General features: G+C 32.3%; 1 protein-coding gene and 2 non-coding genes across 3 annotated transcripts; all 3 read right to left on the reverse strand.

The window, feature by feature from the left end:
* Positions 1-2,540: 2,540 nt before the first annotated feature.
* LOC132305524 (uncharacterized) lies at positions 2,541-8,621 on the reverse strand. Its single transcript, XM_059803161.1, has 6 exons — positions 7,964-8,621; positions 6,513-6,763; positions 6,026-6,401; positions 5,780-5,911; positions 5,518-5,693; positions 2,541-4,218 (listed from the first exon to the last, which is right to left on the reverse strand). Exons 1-6 carry the CDS (start codon positions 8,507-8,509, stop codon positions 4,095-4,097), a joined length of 1,605 nt encoding a protein of 534 aa, XP_059659144.1. The 5' UTR covers positions 8,510-8,621; the 3' UTR covers positions 2,541-4,094.
* A 342-nt stretch (positions 8,622-8,963) lies between these two features.
* Positions 8,964-9,121, reverse strand: LOC132284635 (U1 spliceosomal RNA). The gene has a single exon (XR_009472328.1). It is a non-coding gene; the product is annotated as a U1 spliceosomal RNA (small nuclear RNA).
* A 3,053-nt stretch (positions 9,122-12,174) lies between these two features.
* Positions 12,175-12,335, reverse strand: LOC132284629 (U1 spliceosomal RNA). The gene has a single exon (XR_009472327.1). It is a non-coding gene; the product is annotated as a U1 spliceosomal RNA (small nuclear RNA).
* Between the last annotated feature and the right edge of the window lie 5,042 nt (positions 12,336-17,377).

A 17,377-nucleotide genomic window follows, 5' to 3' on the forward strand; every position in this document is an offset into this window, starting at 1 on the left:
TTGAATTGGTCACTGTCCTTTATGGTTGAATCTTGAATGGATGGGAAGAATTTTATTTATTTATTTTTTATGCTTTGGGAATTTATTTATTTTTTATGTTTTGGGAATTTCCTTCTATGGATGCGAATGAATTATTTGTTATACTTTGGGAATTTTTTAATTAGCCTGGTATAGTTGAATGCAAGGATAAGTTCTTTTTTTTTTCTTTTTCTTTTCTTGGGAACGAGGCTAGTAGCATAGAGAGAAAATGTAACTGCGACAACGTCCGTTCTTCATTTTGCCTTTTCTCTTTCGTTCAAACTTTGAATCAGATGATTTTTGTGTCTAAGTTCATTAATTTTTTGTTGTCTATCCTGGTGTGCTCGGTTGCACCCATAACTTTCTAAAAATTACCGTTTTGCCCCTAGGACTAAAATTGTCCGTTTTTAAATTATCGCTTCTGCATTTTGTTTTCTTTTAACTCTGTGACTTCATGGAAAGTTACTCTAGTGTTCTTGGGATGCCGTTTATCCTTAGAAACCTTGTTTTCTTGTCTTCGTTTTCGCATTCCGGATCCGTTATCGGGTCAACTTTTGGGTCACATTAACTATCCGAATTTGTGAAAATTCAGAGCGTCACAGCTTAATTCACATTACGCTTGGAAAAATTCCTTGGTAGGAGACAAATTACGAGTTTGTGGAGCTTAAGGGGGCAAACTGTGTCTGTGGCTGGTGTATTCTTCTACATTACTTTTGAGGCTAAGGATAAGGATCGTGATGATGGTCAGTGTAAAACTTTTACTACTGAGTTGTTCCGTGGAATCGGAACAAAAGTAGAGATCAAGTATAGTGGTCTCGAACGTACTCAATCAGGTAAAATTAATTTATTAGTTAGATACCAATTTTGAGATTGTGCCACTTGTAATGAGATTTGATTACCCCCAAGAAAGGATTTTCCCACTTTGATTTACCACAGTTTACTATAATTCTTTATTGGTTGTCATGTATGATAGCAATCCAGTTATCAATAGATCCAATCTAAATTAGATTCAATTATTAGCTCTTTTGAGGAGAGGAAACTATGGAGATTTTATGTGTATGTATGTATACATATGTGTTTGTATGGAACTCAACAGTTTCTTGTACGGTTCCCATTTTTGTTAATGTGGTTTTTGATTGTACCTCATTTATGACCTATATGCTTCCTTCTGAATTTGTTGTCTGTGAAAAGAGTATATTAGATTCTATCAACGGTTCTAGGTATATATATACAGGTTTCTGACAACTCCACATCTTTCAATTGCATGGAGCAAAGCTATGGACTAGACTTGCTTCTATTTATATTTTATCCCTAGAGAATTACTTGAAGTCATCAAGTTTAGATTTGCTTCTATTATATTCTCTACTATATAAATTGCTTTTATTTGTTGATAAGAAATTTCTTATGTACCAGCTAAGATAGGATAGTGTGGAGTTTGTCCCTCCAAGAATCTCACATGGCTTCTTATAATTTTTAAATTCTCTTGCATATCAATAATTATTCAACATTACATTTCTTTTTAACTCTCACATAGCAATTGCCTATAAAATGAAATCACTATCTCTATTACATAATTTACATGTCCATAATTATTCAACATTACATTTGTTTTGGACTCTCTCTCACAGTCAATTGCCTACAAAATGAAATTATTATCCCTGTTACATGTCTTATATTTGTTTTGGACCCTCAGACATCAATTGCCTACAAAATTAAATCACAAGAATTTTTTTATATTTCCTTGAATAAAAAAATATATTAATATTATATTAATATATTAAAGGGCTTAATTTAGAAATTTTGTTTTAGGCCTCAAACAGTTATATAAGCTGAATTCATGTTGACTTATGAATGGAAGAATCCCCAACATAAAATGTGGTTAAAGTTAGTGTGTGTTTTGATTATGTACCTCTTTTTAGGTTCGAAAATTATTTTCAGTAGATACAATCAACTAGATTTATAAATTTTTGTTCTTCATTTTCTAGTTTTTCCAACCAAGCATATTTTTAACTTGAAAAAAAAAAACTATTTTCTGTTTTGATTCTCTGAAAACTTTTCTTGAAAAAGTTATATCTTTCCTGTTGGAGGGATTTTGTGTTTGCTATGGACAAAGTTCACTGGAAGGAAAAAAAAAAAAAAATGATGGTGGGGTAGGTGTATAAATTACATGCATGTTCAATTGTCAAAGAACATTGATTATGGATAGAATTGAATGGTTAGAAAACTTGAAGCAACCAATTTGTGAACAAGTAACTATGGCCACCTCTGAATGCCATTGGAATATTTCCATTTGTCATATTTTCTTTGGTGTTATTTGAAGGTGATTCCAGATTTCGTGTGAGCTTGAATTCATTTACATTTGGATGAAAGGGAACTATAAGCTTCATAATTGTGGTTTCAACATAACCAAATTGCAATGATCAACAAGGTTTGAACACTATTATAAATCAAAATCATATTTCAGTTAGGCTGTTTCGACGTAAAACATTTTCCATTGTAAATTATTTTTATATAGAGCTTTTTACAAGTGAAACAATTGTTTTCCTCTTATTTTCTGCTGTTTTGATTACCATCCTGAAAATATTCTTCAAATCCATGTCCAAAACTCTAACAAATGCAAAAACTATGCACAAACAGTAGTAAAAAAACAAAAACCAGTTTGACTTTTTATCAAACACCTAATGGACAAAATGAGACCCACACTAGTCAAAAGTAAACTAGAACACTAAACATCCAAACCCCATAACACATCCCCATTACCAAAACCTCAATTCCACCATCAAATGGTGCACTCTTGAGATGATTAAGTCACGTTTTCGTTCTCAGCCTTCTCCTTTCTCAATCATCCTTACCAACACGGCTATCCAGACTTCCTGTAGCCCTCTGATGATCGCCATGGTTGTCTTCATCATCGCCACTGGGCATCGTCGTCGTCATCTACCCTTGAATCATCTCCCTCCCGTCACCTCTGCCATCGCTAGCATTGTTGACGTCGATGTCGACGCCTTCTTACCAGAGGTGGAGCGGAAGTCTCTCAGCAAGGAAAGGGAACCAGGGTATTTTTGCTTAGTGCGGTTGCTTAGGAAACCAAATACTGAGGTTGAATCATTTAATATTAGGTCGGACAAAAAGGGGGTATTATAGAAATTATGAAAACTTTCATTAAATATAAAACAGCTTCCCATGTTTTATATGGAAGACAGTTTTGAGGAAGCTGGTACCTACCAGAGCTCGAAGCTCTTTTGCTTTTGCAATCCAGTCTGAAAAATGGCCTTTGAGACCCAAAGGTCAAAAGCCTCTCTCTAAAAGCCATTCCAAATAGGCCCAAAGTCAAAGATCAAGATTATGAGTAGTATATACTTTTGGTGAGAGAGAGATTTTGATGTAAAGTAATTCTTGAAGCATTTTGCATGATAGCTCTACGCATAAACTTGTAAGACTTTAGGACCCTCAAAGCAAATGGCACATATCATTTAAAGGTCCCTACACTCAATGACTTACCCACTGAACTTAGTTGATTCACATCACAAGGGTATAATTGTCATTGGAAAGTTAGAAGTCATTTTGACCTTAAAAGAATTCAAATTCACGATTTTAAATGACTTAGTCGCATAAGTGGTTGCCTTAGGTACCTAACTTGGCCAAAACAGAACAGGCATTCTGGATTTAGTCGCCTAACTATAGACGGCCGAATTCAAGCAGCTGGGCACCTAACTCAGAGATTCAAAACCCCTCAGTCTGAGGGACAAATTTAAGATAATAATCAAGAAGACATGCATTAAAACACGAAGACACGTCACCATGAATATACTTGTCATGGTTATGACTTTTGCTCGCGTAGATTTTAAGTACTGTCTAAGGGTACTGTCATTTCTTCTTTTATTAAAGTATATATTATTATCTTCTTTCCTTTTGCACAAATATGTTTTAATCTTATACCATGTTAAAATATAAATCCAAATGTTAAGAGTCCAAAACATTTAAGTTCCTAGCACATGTAGGAAGATGAAATTGACCATATAACACCAAAAAAATCCTTACTCATTTTCCACTACGCCAGAGCCATTAACATGGTCTCATTCCCACTCAATTGTTGATGGAGGCTTTGACGTAATGTCTAGAAGAACTCGGTTTACACCCCGAACACTATTGCATATCTTTCTAACCACATCATCAAGGAACTTGTGTTCGAACTTGTACCTGGAGTTTTGAAATTTCCAAAGACAAATCAAAAGGTTAAATATGAAAGCAATAAGTACCTAATAGAATATCAACTACAGTAAATTTGATGTAGGGCTGGTAGCTTGATCGCAATTGTAAGTGTAGAAAAAATTAGGAAGAGAACTAGAGAACATAATTAGAGGTGAGGAAGAGATGAGAGAGAAGAAAGAGAAGAAGAATTTAGAATGAGAAAACCTGAACTCAGACAATGTTCAATCTCGAACAACAACTAATATTCGTTACATAAATGCCTATAGCATCAAAAAGTGGTTAACAACCACGGAAACAGAAAATATCTAAGAGAATATAATAACACAAAATATTTCTGTAAAAATCACACAAAAATATCATTGCAGTGGCCATTGCATCCTAATCTGTCCTTAACAACTAAGGTAACACCTGAGAGAATTTAATAACACAAAATTTATCAAATACAACAACTATCTCATTTTCGTAGAATTTAATAACAACTATCAGATTACAACATTTAATTGGATGTGTGCCTGCTAGAATTTGTTCAATTTCATTATCGTAGGACTTTGGGTTCTTCTATGATGTGTTTACAAATAAATCTTGCTAATGGTTAAGGAAATTCATTAAGGATGCTTTGCAGCCTTTACTCCTTCCTGTACAGTAGGATATAATCATATAGGAATTTATATATATATATATATAACTGGCCAATGATCAAGCTGATTTTTACTTAAATTTTATTGATGTATATTTAGAATTAATAACCAAATTAACTTAGTTGAGAAACCATCTTTATTGGGTGCAAATGTTATACTTTTTTTCAACTTGCACCTCGCCTTACACCTCAGTCTCCAGGAGGTCTTGGCACCTTAGTGCACCTTGAGCCTTTAACAACTATGGTTCATAAGTACATGCCTCAATGGATTTTTCATATTCTTAAGCATCTATTCATGCATTCACAGAAAACCAACATTCTTCCGTAATAAAACAACCCACCCACCAACCCATCCATTTGAAATATAAAGCAGGACAACAGAACAATCAAAAGGAAAAAGGAACTAGTTCAACCTTCCAGCAACATGTTAATCATACCAAAAAAGCACCTAGTCAACCACTACATACTTTCAATAAGTAAGAAGAAAAAAGAAAAACCAACAAAAGGGTTTTTGAATTTCAAATCATGGTTTACAAAGGAATGAGGAAGGCTCATAATCTTTACACAGAAACATACTATGCTTATAGCAAAACAAAAATTGAATTACATTAATATATAAAAAAACAAATGTAGATGTAGCACATGCTTACCAGTCTGCAGTCATTCCATCTTGACTTGTAACAGCTCTAAGTGCAACAGGACGTGAATGTGTTCTTTGATCTCCTTGAACCCCAACTGATCTATCTGCCAGAAGCACTACAAAAGCTTGCCAAATAGAATCATAAATTCCAGCATCCTTGATTGACTGAATGAAAATTTCATCCGCCTGGAAAAAAAGTCATTAGGAATAAAGACAATGGACTGAACCAAGATAGTGAAGTTTTATAATCTGTGCATAAACACTCCATTTACCTGGCGAAGGATATCCAACGCATTTCCTACCGTGACATCACCCGAAATACGTACTGCAAGGCCAGGCCCAGGAAATGGATGGCGCTTCAGAAACGACTCAGGAACGTCCAATATCTTACCTAATGCTCGAACCTTTGAAAAAAAAACAAAACAAAACAAAAGCAATTAAAACAACAGCATTGTGTCAAATCAAATAAGCGAAAAATAGAATTACAACCAAAATTGCCAAGAAATATAATAAAAAACCTCATCCTTAAATAAAAGTTTGAGTGGTTCAATGAGTTTCAATTTCATGTCCTTGGGAAGTCCTCCGACGTTATGATGGCTCTTGATAGTGTGGGAGTGGGTTCTTCCAGTTCCAGGTGGTGGACAAGATTCAATCACATCTGGATATAAGGTTCCTTGGACCAAGTAAACAGGTTTCTTTCCTACTTTATGCTCCAAATCTTGAGCAAAAACATCAAAGATGCAAATAAATTCCTTTCCAATTATTTTCCTCTTCATCTCAGGATCTTCCACGCCTTTCAACTTGCTAAGAAATTGCTCTGTTGCATCAACACAACTAACAGGTAAATGAAGATCCTTTTCAAAGGTTTCCATCACACGCTCTCTTTCCTTGTACCTAAAGGAAGCAAAGACTACAATGAGAACTGAAATGACACAATTTATATCTTGGAAATCTTAGACCTGCATATATATTTGATAAATCATTATTCAGTGGCTCCACTCGTACCTCAATAAACCATTATCGACAAAAACACAATGAAGCCGGTCTCCAATCGCTTTATAAACAAGAGTGGCTGCAACTGTGGAATCCACACCCCCAGATAATGCACAAATTACATGATCTTCTGGCCCCACCATACCTTTGATAACTTTTATTTCTTCTTCCATTATGTCTTCCATCTTCCAGTCTGCAGTAACTCCGCAAACATCAAATAGAAAATAACACAGAGTTTCCATCCCCTCTGGTGAATGTGTAACCTGGACAATATTCAAAACTCATATCAAGGATTGAAGTAGAAATGCAATACAAATTTGAAATATTTCAACAAACAACTACACTAGCAAAGGTGAGAAACAATTCTCCTTAATACATTCACTTTTGCATGAATTTAAAACTATGGCACCTTAAATACAAGAGCAGAGGAAAAAAAATCAACTAATCTAGTCCAAGATTATAAAGGTTACACTTTTCCCTTAGAAGAATACGTATGATGAAGAAAAGGACAAATTGCTTCTAAAACATAACAAGACATCTATAGAAAGAACATACACAGAGAGATATAGTCATCCATATTTTTTCGAATTCAAAAACACAATGACCAATTTCAAAAAAGTCATTCCATTATAAAAAAGATCAAGGGCCATGCACTGATTGACAAATTAGTTCACTTCCTGTGCCTTTCCATATAGTATGGACACAAAATCCCACCCTAATTGACACAATCATCATTTCTTACACTTGCTTTTAAACAAATATTTCAGAAAAGGAAATAGCCATCAAATTTTTAAGTTACATTCTAGGAGAGAGCATCTTTGCTACTAACTGTTGAGATAAAATTGCATTTTGATGAAAGGAGGGACGGACCTATGTAACTGACCTTCTCTTTATCTATATTATGTAACTAAAATCTTGCAAAAAATTATAATAATGCCCAACTAAATTTTTGGTAAAACACTCTATACATTATGATCACCCCTACTAAAATTTTCTTTATTTATCCCTATTACAATAGATCCTAAGGGTGAGGTGGTACAGAATTTGACCATTTCTTGTTCCTTAGACTACTTGACTTTACACAAAATATCTAAAAATTCTCTAATATGTTAGTTTGATAATAATCAAAACAAAATCAATTACGTACAAATTTAATTGAAATGGAAGTATGGGGCAATTTTCAATTAAAATAACAATTAATGTTTAATTTCTTTTTCTTTATTATGGCATTCTGAAATTCTTTTATTTTATTAATTTGGAGGCCAACTCTGATATAAGTTTATTTGCATGAATTTTTTATCATTTTGAAAAGAATATATACATATATCAAAGTCATACTGTAAATCTCAGGCCATTCAATACTAAAGAGTAAACAGTACATTTTTCAATCCAAAGAAGCCAACATTATGAATTAATCCACTAGGAATCAAATCAAAAACACAAAACAAATCAAACCCAATTACCTCAGGGTGATACTGAAGCCCATAAAACCGCTTGGATGGATTCTCCACCGCGGCCACCAACCCCTGGTGGCTCCGCGCCACCACTTCAAACCCATCCGGCAGTTTCACCGCCTCGTCTCCGTGACTCATCCACACAACCTGCCTATCCCCAGCCCTTTTGGACCCAAACAACCCACAAGCCTTCTCGACCTCAATCTCCATCCTCCCATACTCCTGTTTCTCCCCAACCCTAACCTCCCCACCCAAACTCTGCACAATCAGCTGCAACCCGTAGCATATGCCCAGCACGAACACTCCGTTGGACTCGACGTATTCTATGAACCCGTCGGGGAAGGTCGGAGCGTTGGGCGCGTGGACCGAGTGGGGGCCACCGGAAAGGATGATGACGCTTGGGTTCAGATCGGAAATGGATTTTAGGGAGGACGTGCCGGAGATGCAGAGAGAGAAGACGGAGAGGCTCCGGATTCGACGAGTGATGAGGTGGGTGTACTGTGAACCGTAGTCCAATATGAGAACTAGGTTTGATTTCACTGTCTGAGCTTCCATGACTGTTTTTGGGTTTAGGTGTTGGTGATGAGAGGGGGAAGGAAGGTTTTAGGCTAGGGTTTTAGAAATGCCAATTTTATTGAACAGCGAATAAAAAAAAATAGAATTAGATGGGTTTAAGGTTATCAAAACAATTGTTTGGGCCTAATTTTTTTCTGTCATGTGCAAGGCCCAAACAGGAACAACGACGAAAGTTTGGAGAAAGCACAAAAAAAAAAAAAAAAAAAAAAAAAAAAAAAAACGAATATAAATTGGTACCATACAGCAATCACTAGGCTAATGGGGTGTGCTTATTCTCATCATATTATTTGGATCCGAAAGACCCAACCCAGAATAGAAAAATTTGGGCTTAAGATTGAGACCTCATAGGCTCATACAAGTAATAAAGAAAACAGTTGTCTTGACAACCAACCCGTCAGTAAAGACAAAAAAAATTTGGACTTTATAAATTAGGATGGGGCGCGCCAACACAAGCCCCAACTATCACAAATTATGACATAGGCTCTACTACTTGGATAGATCTTAGGTGAGCACTCCTCCAAAGTGCAATGAAGGTTACCAACCTAGGCCACAGGTCTTTTTGATCACCCATTGACCTCGTCAGGTAAGTATATTATAAGGCATGCTTTCAATTCATTATATAGAGTTCCAAGGAACTCCCACTTATGTTTTTCTCAACGTAGGATTGAAACTGAAACATATGAGCATTTAAACAGACGAAAATGCATATGGATCTCCGATTGTTTTCTTGCTTATAAAGTTCATTAAAATCTACATATTTGGATTGTAATCTCACAATGAATAATCCATAACTTATTTGGGTTAGAACACTAAACATCGTGAATTAAACACATTAATTAAATGTTAATAAGAAAAAGATGTGGTAAATATATAAAATTCCAGATCCCGGGGTTATGCTCAAAACGAAAAGGCACAAAGATTGAACAATTTTTTTTTTGTTTTTTTGCATGTAGTTCAACCAAGTGTGTTACGTATGCTTTCAAAGTATTATTGCAATGAGTCAATAATGAACATTTATAAGGTCTCTTTTCTAACTATTTTATTTTCCTAAGTCTCAACCATAAGATCTAAGAGTTGTTGCTTTTAAATCTTATGTTTCACAATACTATAATGTCATCGTAGCCAACTATCAAACAGTTATTATATTTTACTTTTTTTTATCTTTCTAATATGTCAAGAAATTATTAGTGTGGGTACTTGAATTCCCGATCTTTTATTTCAAAAAGTGAAAAAGTATCACTATGTTACAGTCTTGGTGTCATCGTATTTCACTTAAATTACCTAATATTAGTCATACCTTATAACTTATTTATATTAATATTAATAAGAGACTAATTTGCAGAGAAAAACTTATAACTCATTAGTCATTAAACTTAAAAATAATGGTTGTACAGTGATCATGATTTTTGAAAAGCAATATGGATGTTCTTTGTGCACAATTATTAACCGATAATGGTTCGAAAGATCATTAAAAATATCTGAAAATAATTTATTTCTGATATAAATCATAGAGAAAATTAAATGGGTTCGCAGGGTCAATATAAACTATTTTCTGGGCCTATTTTCATCTTGCCACGAACAAGGCCCAAACAAGAACACAGACGGATTGCAAACTTGGATAAAGCCCAACAAAATATTTTAGCTTAAAATTTAAAAAGGTTTTGTAATTAGAACCGAATTTCTTAAGTCCATCCACTTTGAAAGTTAGATGTAATATAAATATTAATGTCACAAAAATGATACAAAGATCCATAGTACCCCACTTGGTAATTTCTGAGTTAGAAATTCGGGTTCTACTAAGGATTATGTGTACATAGTTATTGTCATTAGAAGTTAAAAACCAAGCATGTTTTACTTTTAACAATTGGTGTCTCTAAATCTCATTCAATATTTGAACAATGAGATATTTGCTAGGAATTAGGAGTGGTCACGGATCGGATCGGATTAGGCATCAATCCTAATCTAATCTGCTCCTTACGTATTAGAAATTTTTTAATCCGTCACCGATCTGTTATCCCACAGATCGGATCGAATCCATTGAATGATGGATCATATCGGATTGGACCCGCGGATTGGGATTTTTCCTAATAATTCAAATATTATTTATTTTTTAACCATAACCCAATCAATAAAATTTAAATTTATCACTATTAATTCATATATTTAAATGATCATCAACTAGTACATTCTTATAATCTATTAAACAATCATCAACTAATTAAATTTACTAAAATATCATTTGATATATATATGTATAAATCTCACGGATCGGATCGAATTTTTAACAGTTCAATCCATGATCCGATCCTTGAGCTTCCGTGAACCGATCATTGAGCTACGAATTTGATTTTTTGAATCCGCCACCAATCCGTGAATGTAGCAATCCGATCCGATCCACACGGATCAGATCGGATTCGCAAATTTACGAATTATTTACCCACCCCTACTAAAAATCCAACATTGGTTGCAAACTGATACTCAAATCAAGTGCGTTAAATTTTGTTTCAAATAAGAGTCATTATATTGCATTTGAATAACCTAATACTATAATGTTATAATTAAACCTTCTTATATTTTATAAGAATCAGTATATCCAAAATTATAATTTAGTGATCAAACTTAAAGGAATAATGTTATACTGTAATTGACAATAGACTTTGCGTGCATCTCCGATTACTAGTGTTCAACAAAAACTCAAAAAACGAATAAAAATTTAAATTAACGATTGACGTATGAGACACCAAACGAAACTTTATCATTTTCCAACCGAAAGTAATTGGTATAGAGTCAATCATCTTGATTACTGGAAAGCACTAAAGGTGACCAATGATGTTGAATGTGCTCCATTATCAATCTTATGAACCGTCCAAAAAAATTTTATTGGAGAGTCCAAATCATTAAAGTTTTTAATGGTGTGCTTATTTTCATCATACCATATGGATGATACCATTTGACTATTGCATTTGGATTTCAATAATGGTAAAATTGAATACTTAAAAGGGGTTGAATTTTGTGAAATCAAATAAAAGTAGATGAGAACCAATCCACCCACCATTCTTTTAATTCATAAAATCTATGTGAAAATCAAAGGACTTTTAGTTGAATAGAACCAAAGAACTTTTAGTGGAATGGTATAATTTCTTCTCTAGGAGGTTGAACCTTCAAGTATGACTTGTTTAATATCTTATCTCCTTCTAAAAGGAATGAAGAGAGTTCGAGTTTTCAAAGAGTAAAAAAAAGAATCCGTTAATATGTTATGAAATTAAAATCTATATAAATAGTTATTGTCATTGAAATTTGTTTAGGCCCAAAGTCAAAAACACCAATTTGGTTGGCAACACCTCACCCATAAGTAATCCAAAAAACTAAAATCTATATAAATAGTTATTGTCATTGAAATTTTGTTTAGGCCCAAAGTCAAAAACACCAATTTGGTTGGCAACACCTCACCCATAAGTAATCCAAAAAACACTTGGACTGTTTTTGAGACCAAACCAATAAATGCAGATTACTCAACCCATAAACTAAATAACTTGGGCTTTGTGTTTGAGACCTCACCCATAAGTAACATAAGGAGAACTTGGGCTATATAAGAGACCCAACCCATAAACAAACACAAAGAAAACTTGGGCTTTAGACATTGGGAAGGGGCCGCGCGAACGCAGGCCCCCACTACCACAAATTATGACGTAAGCTCTACCACTTTGGTAGACTTTAGGCGGACACCCCTCCTGAGTGCAATGGAGGTCACCAACCTAGGCCATGGGCCTTTTTGATCACCCATTGACCCCGTCCAGGTAAGTATGTTGTAACTTATGCTTTCAATCCATTATATAGAGTTCTTGAAATAACTCCCACTTATGTTTTTTCCGATGTGGGACTACAAAAGTGAACACTACACAAACTCCACATAACTCATGGGGAAGAAAATAGATTTATGGATGGAATCAAATATTTAGTTATTGGGGAAGAATCGATATACTTCTAATGTCGAATTAGGATAAACTAGGACAGAAATAAAGTATTGGGTTGAACTCTTCTTTGGTGTCAAGGTAATAGCTATAAAGAGTCATCGACCCCGGAAAAAGATAGAAAAATGGGACCTAATGTGAGACATATAGAGTGATTATGAATCGAATAATGGGTTTTTTTGTCTAATGGTCCAATGGAAGCAAGAGTTTCTAAGAACATTTGGAACATTTTTGTTTCTAAGCAGAAGAGTCGTTTTCAAGTAGTATTTGATTGATTACGTATTAATCAACATTTGATTCATTAATCCAAATTTGAAATTTTGCTTTTAGGTTTAGGTTCGATGTTGTATGTACAAATTCCGAGTTCCAAAATAAAGAAGATTTGAACACGTGAAAATCATCTTTAACACATTTTAATAGAGTTTTTTTTTTCAAAAAAAAAAAATTAATCATAAAGACTCTGGTTGTGTTAGGGTAAAACTTTGGTTGCAAGTTGAAGCTCAAGTCAAGTGCTACAACATATTTAATTTAAGTTGTTTAGATTTTATTTCAAATTAGAGTCATCATATTTTAACTTTTTTTCTTTCTTTAACTTCGTCAAGAAAATAGTCATTGGGCTTGAACTTTGAAAAGGGAACAAGTACCACCCTTATGTCATCATTTGTAACTTGAGATGCTAAAGTGTTAAACTTAAATCTACTTACATTTAATTCAAATCAGAATCAATATATTTCACTTTTAAAGGTAATGAAAAACAAATTGGGAAAGGAAAAATTATTACTTAGTCATCAAACTAAAATTAATTGTTGTACAGTGATCATGATTATTGAAAAGCAATAGGTCATCAAACTAAAAAAAATTGTCATGATTATTGAAAAGCAATGTAGGTGACCATAAAAAGGTATTTATCTCTATCACTCTTATTTTTATAGTAATTTGATTTTTTTTTATATATCAATTAACTTTCACAATGCTTTTGTAAGACTTAAACCATTTAGATATTATTTTGTAAAGTACCATAATGTCATTGCATGTAAAGGATAAACAATTAATACCCGAAAAAGATTTTAATTGCCCAACAAACTCTGTTGAACATAAAATAACTTTTTTCATAATTCTGCTATGTTTATATAACTATCCACTTACATGTAACAAAATAAATCATGTGTCACTCTCTTTCTTAAATTTTTAGAACTTCATTTGATATTGAAATATATTCAAAATTTAATAGTAATTCTGAAAGTAAAAAATCTAAGATTTAACTTCCAAAAATTTTGAATTCAAAAAAATGGGTATATAAGTAGTCTTTGAGACCACAAATGCTGTAAACGAGTTCAAAAATAAAGAATTAGTACATTAAACAAATTACAATATTCAAATTTTATTTTGAGAGACGATATTCGATTCTCTTATTGTACCTTATATCATGACTGAAAATATATTAGTCTAAAAAAATTTGAACTTTACATTGGAAAGGGCCGCGCGCAAGCCCAAAAAATGTTTTAGTGGGAATAAGTATTTGTTTGTTCCACTACCTGGTCTGAACCCGAATTCCAAACTTGTAGGAATTGCCAAAAATGTGAAATTAATATTTATATAAATTAGGTATTGACATTGGAACTTAAAAAGCAAGCATATTTTACTATTAAAAACAGTGTAATGGCGGGAAAATTAAACATATTAGAATTAGCTGACAAGAAATATAAATTGCCTTCAAATGATCAATAGAAAACTTAATTTGGATTTTTTGAATAATTGTTTATAGGTTTTGGTAATAGTGGTATTCATATGAAATTGATAGTCATTTAGAAGATCCTAAACTCTCTCTTTTTAAGTCTTACTCATTTTTTATTTTTTTATTTTTCGAACCATATATGACACTTTTGTTATCTCTAAATCTCTCATTTTATAGTACTTTAATTTGTTACGAGTATTATTTTTATATATTAATTAATTTTTACAATACTCTAGAAGAGACTTGAATCATTTAATACCACAATGTCATTGTAAGTAAATGGGAAACAAATACCACCCAAAAAAAACACACTTTAATTGCCGAATAAACTCAATTGAACATCAAAAAAAACATTTGAATATATTTAAGTTTAGTGATATTTTCTTGTTTTTCAAAGTAAAATATCCAGACTTAAAAATTATCATGAACAAAGCCCAAACTAATTGTTTACTTTTAAAGAAGTATGGGGGTAGCTGAACAAACGGAGTATTAGAATTTACAGAGTGAGTACAAAAGAGAGGTGGTTGAAATACCCTTTCCAAGTTTTGGTCTTCCAAACATAGAATAATAAGAAATCATCCAAAAATAATAATATAATAATGCTATCTAGATGACCAATTAATGACTTATGGGTCAAAAGATTTCACCAATAATAAGAAATAAATAAATAAAATAAAATAAAATAAAACAATCAATTCTTTATTGGTTGCTCACCACCTTCCAGATCCGAGAGAACATATATTTTATAAGGGGAAAAAATCAATACAAATTGTTTAGATTTTGATATTAAAAGCTTAGGTAACCACACAATGTATTGGGTACCATACCATGCTATTTTTTATTTTTTAAATTTTTATTCATTTATTTTAATATTATTATTTTCATTATCATTATAAGATCATAATTGGTTTGTACATAATTTTTTATAATTGGTTGGTACACAATTTTTAACTTGTGCATACGATTTTTTTCTTCTTTATTTTTTTTCCCAATTATTTGGTTAAGCTTTCGCGTGCCTCACATGTTTAGTTTTTCAATACAACATAAATAATATGCCATCGATCAATGAAAATCCAAATCTTTCATTTGATTTTTGCCCTCATTTAAGGGCTTGATTGGCTATAGACATTGACAAATATGGTGAAAGTTTTCTAATTTTTTCATCTTTGATTGGCTATAATGTAATGGAAGTCTAGTGATGTGACATAAATTTTAAAATTTATTACAATTTTACAGTGTCAATTTTTTTTCCCGCTCCAAAATACGTGTTCATATTGATATTTATATTTGTGACTCACAAAATTTTACTCTCAAAAATTTTTCGTCTAACTTGATGACATAATATGTTGAAGTTATTACCCTCAACTAACTGATAATATACTAAATATATTTTATGTCATTCATGTCCTAGTCATCTCAAATCTTTCATCCCCAGGGTCTATAAATCAAATAGAGAGTTCTTTGGGACATCAAATTTGGAATTTGACTAATGTTGAGAATGGATTAAAAAGTTGAAGTTGTCAAACACTCTTAATTATTGAAAAGAAAAACACCCTTAATTAATATATATATATATATATTAAATAATGACTTTCTTTTTAAGTCATTCATGTCTTGGCCATCTCAAATATTTCTTCTCTAGGATCTATAAATCAAATGGAGAGTTATTCCAAATATTTTATTATTATTATTATTATTATTTTTAAAAAAATGGATAAATGTTAGGGATTAGTTGGTGCCAAGATTCAAACTCATGCGCCCAAAAAGCCAATGAGAGACATCTTATCGACTAGGCTAGAAGACTTTGGCAAACATGTGTAATCTTGTGAATGCATTAAAATGCTAAAATCAATACCCTTAATTAAGGAAAACATATAATATATAATAGAGTTTTTATTTTATTTTTCATTTTTATAAATAAGAAACGCTTGCACATATTTTTTGTTGACACCCTGCTCGAACCCTTCCCCCTCTTTTTTAAGAATGGGAAGGTTATATTATTGAACTAGATATCCTTTAATAGGGATGGATTTAAAAATTCATATGAGGAGGACAAATTTATATAGTGAGATTTTTTCATAATTTCAATAAGGACTATTTCAAAATTTTATTAGTATTGATGCAAAAAAGTACAAATTTAAAAGTGTACATTAGTACCAGACCTTTAATAATCACGTTTTATGTCACTCCTCTATAAATAATCTTAAACATTTCATCTCTAAGATCTATAAATCAAATGGAGAGTTCTTTGTGACATTATGTTTGGAATTTGACTAATCTTAATGCATTAAAAAATTGAAGTAAAAACTCTTAATTAAGAAAAAAAATACTAAATATTGAGATATATATATACACACACACACACGTATACATTTAGTGTCATTCATCTCTTGGTCATCTCAAATATTTCATCTCTACGACCTATAAATCAAATGGAGAGTTCTTTTTGACATCAACCTTGGAATTTGACTAATTTTTTAATCCATTGAAATGTTGAAGTAAACGCCCTTAATTAAGAAAAAAGATACTAAATATTGAGATATATATATATATATACACACACACACACATATATATTTAGTGTCATTCATCTCTTGGTCATCTCAAATATTTCATCTCTACGACCTATAAATCAAATGGAGAGTTCTTTTTGACATCAACCTTGGAATTTGACTAATTTTTGAATGCATTGAAATGTTGAAATCAACACCCTTAATTAACCAAAAATTATAATAGATAATGGCCTTTTTTTTTTTTTTTCTTTTTTCTTTTTTAAATGCCACTCATCTCTTAATCGGCTCAGATCTTTCATCTCTATAAATTGTGAATCACATGGAGAGTTCTCTGTGACATCAAGTTTGGAATTTGAGTAATCTTGAGAATGCATTAAAATGTCGAAGTAAACACCCTTAATTAACGAAATAAAATATGATAAATAGTGATATTTTTGTGTGTCCTTCATCTTTTTTTTGGTTATCTCAAATCTTGTTCATATATAAGAACTGTGAATCAAATCATAGTTGCTTTGGACATCAATTTTGGTAAGTAAGGTAACATAGTATATATAATAGAAAAAAAAAAAAAAAGAAGAGAATTTATGTTGCCATTTAGGATGATAATAAAGATAAAGTATATGGGATT

The sequence above is a fragment of the Cornus florida genome, unplaced genomic scaffold (assembly GCF_030987335.1).
Source record: "Cornus florida cultivar Cherokee Brave unplaced genomic scaffold, ASM3098733v1 CherokeeBrave_3.0.0_Hap2_Chr01, whole genome shotgun sequence".
In the NCBI taxonomy this organism is placed as follows: Eukaryota; Viridiplantae; Streptophyta; class Magnoliopsida; order Cornales; family Cornaceae; genus Cornus; species Cornus florida.

Bases quoted from the DNA above. Each gene is read 5' to 3' on its own strand.
- LOC132305524 (XM_059803161.1), bottom strand. From the start codon at position 8,509: ATGGAAGCTCAGACAGTGAAATCAAACCTAGTTCTCATATTGGACTAC. The intron at 6,764-7,963 runs GTAATTGGGTTT...AATATTGTCCAG, and splicing joins GGCTTCAGTATCACCCTGAG to GTTACACATTCACCAGAGGG. The intron at 5,912-6,025 runs GTTTTTTATTAT...TTTTTTTCAAAG, and splicing joins AACTTTTATTTAAGGATGAG to GTTCGAGCATTAGGTAAGAT.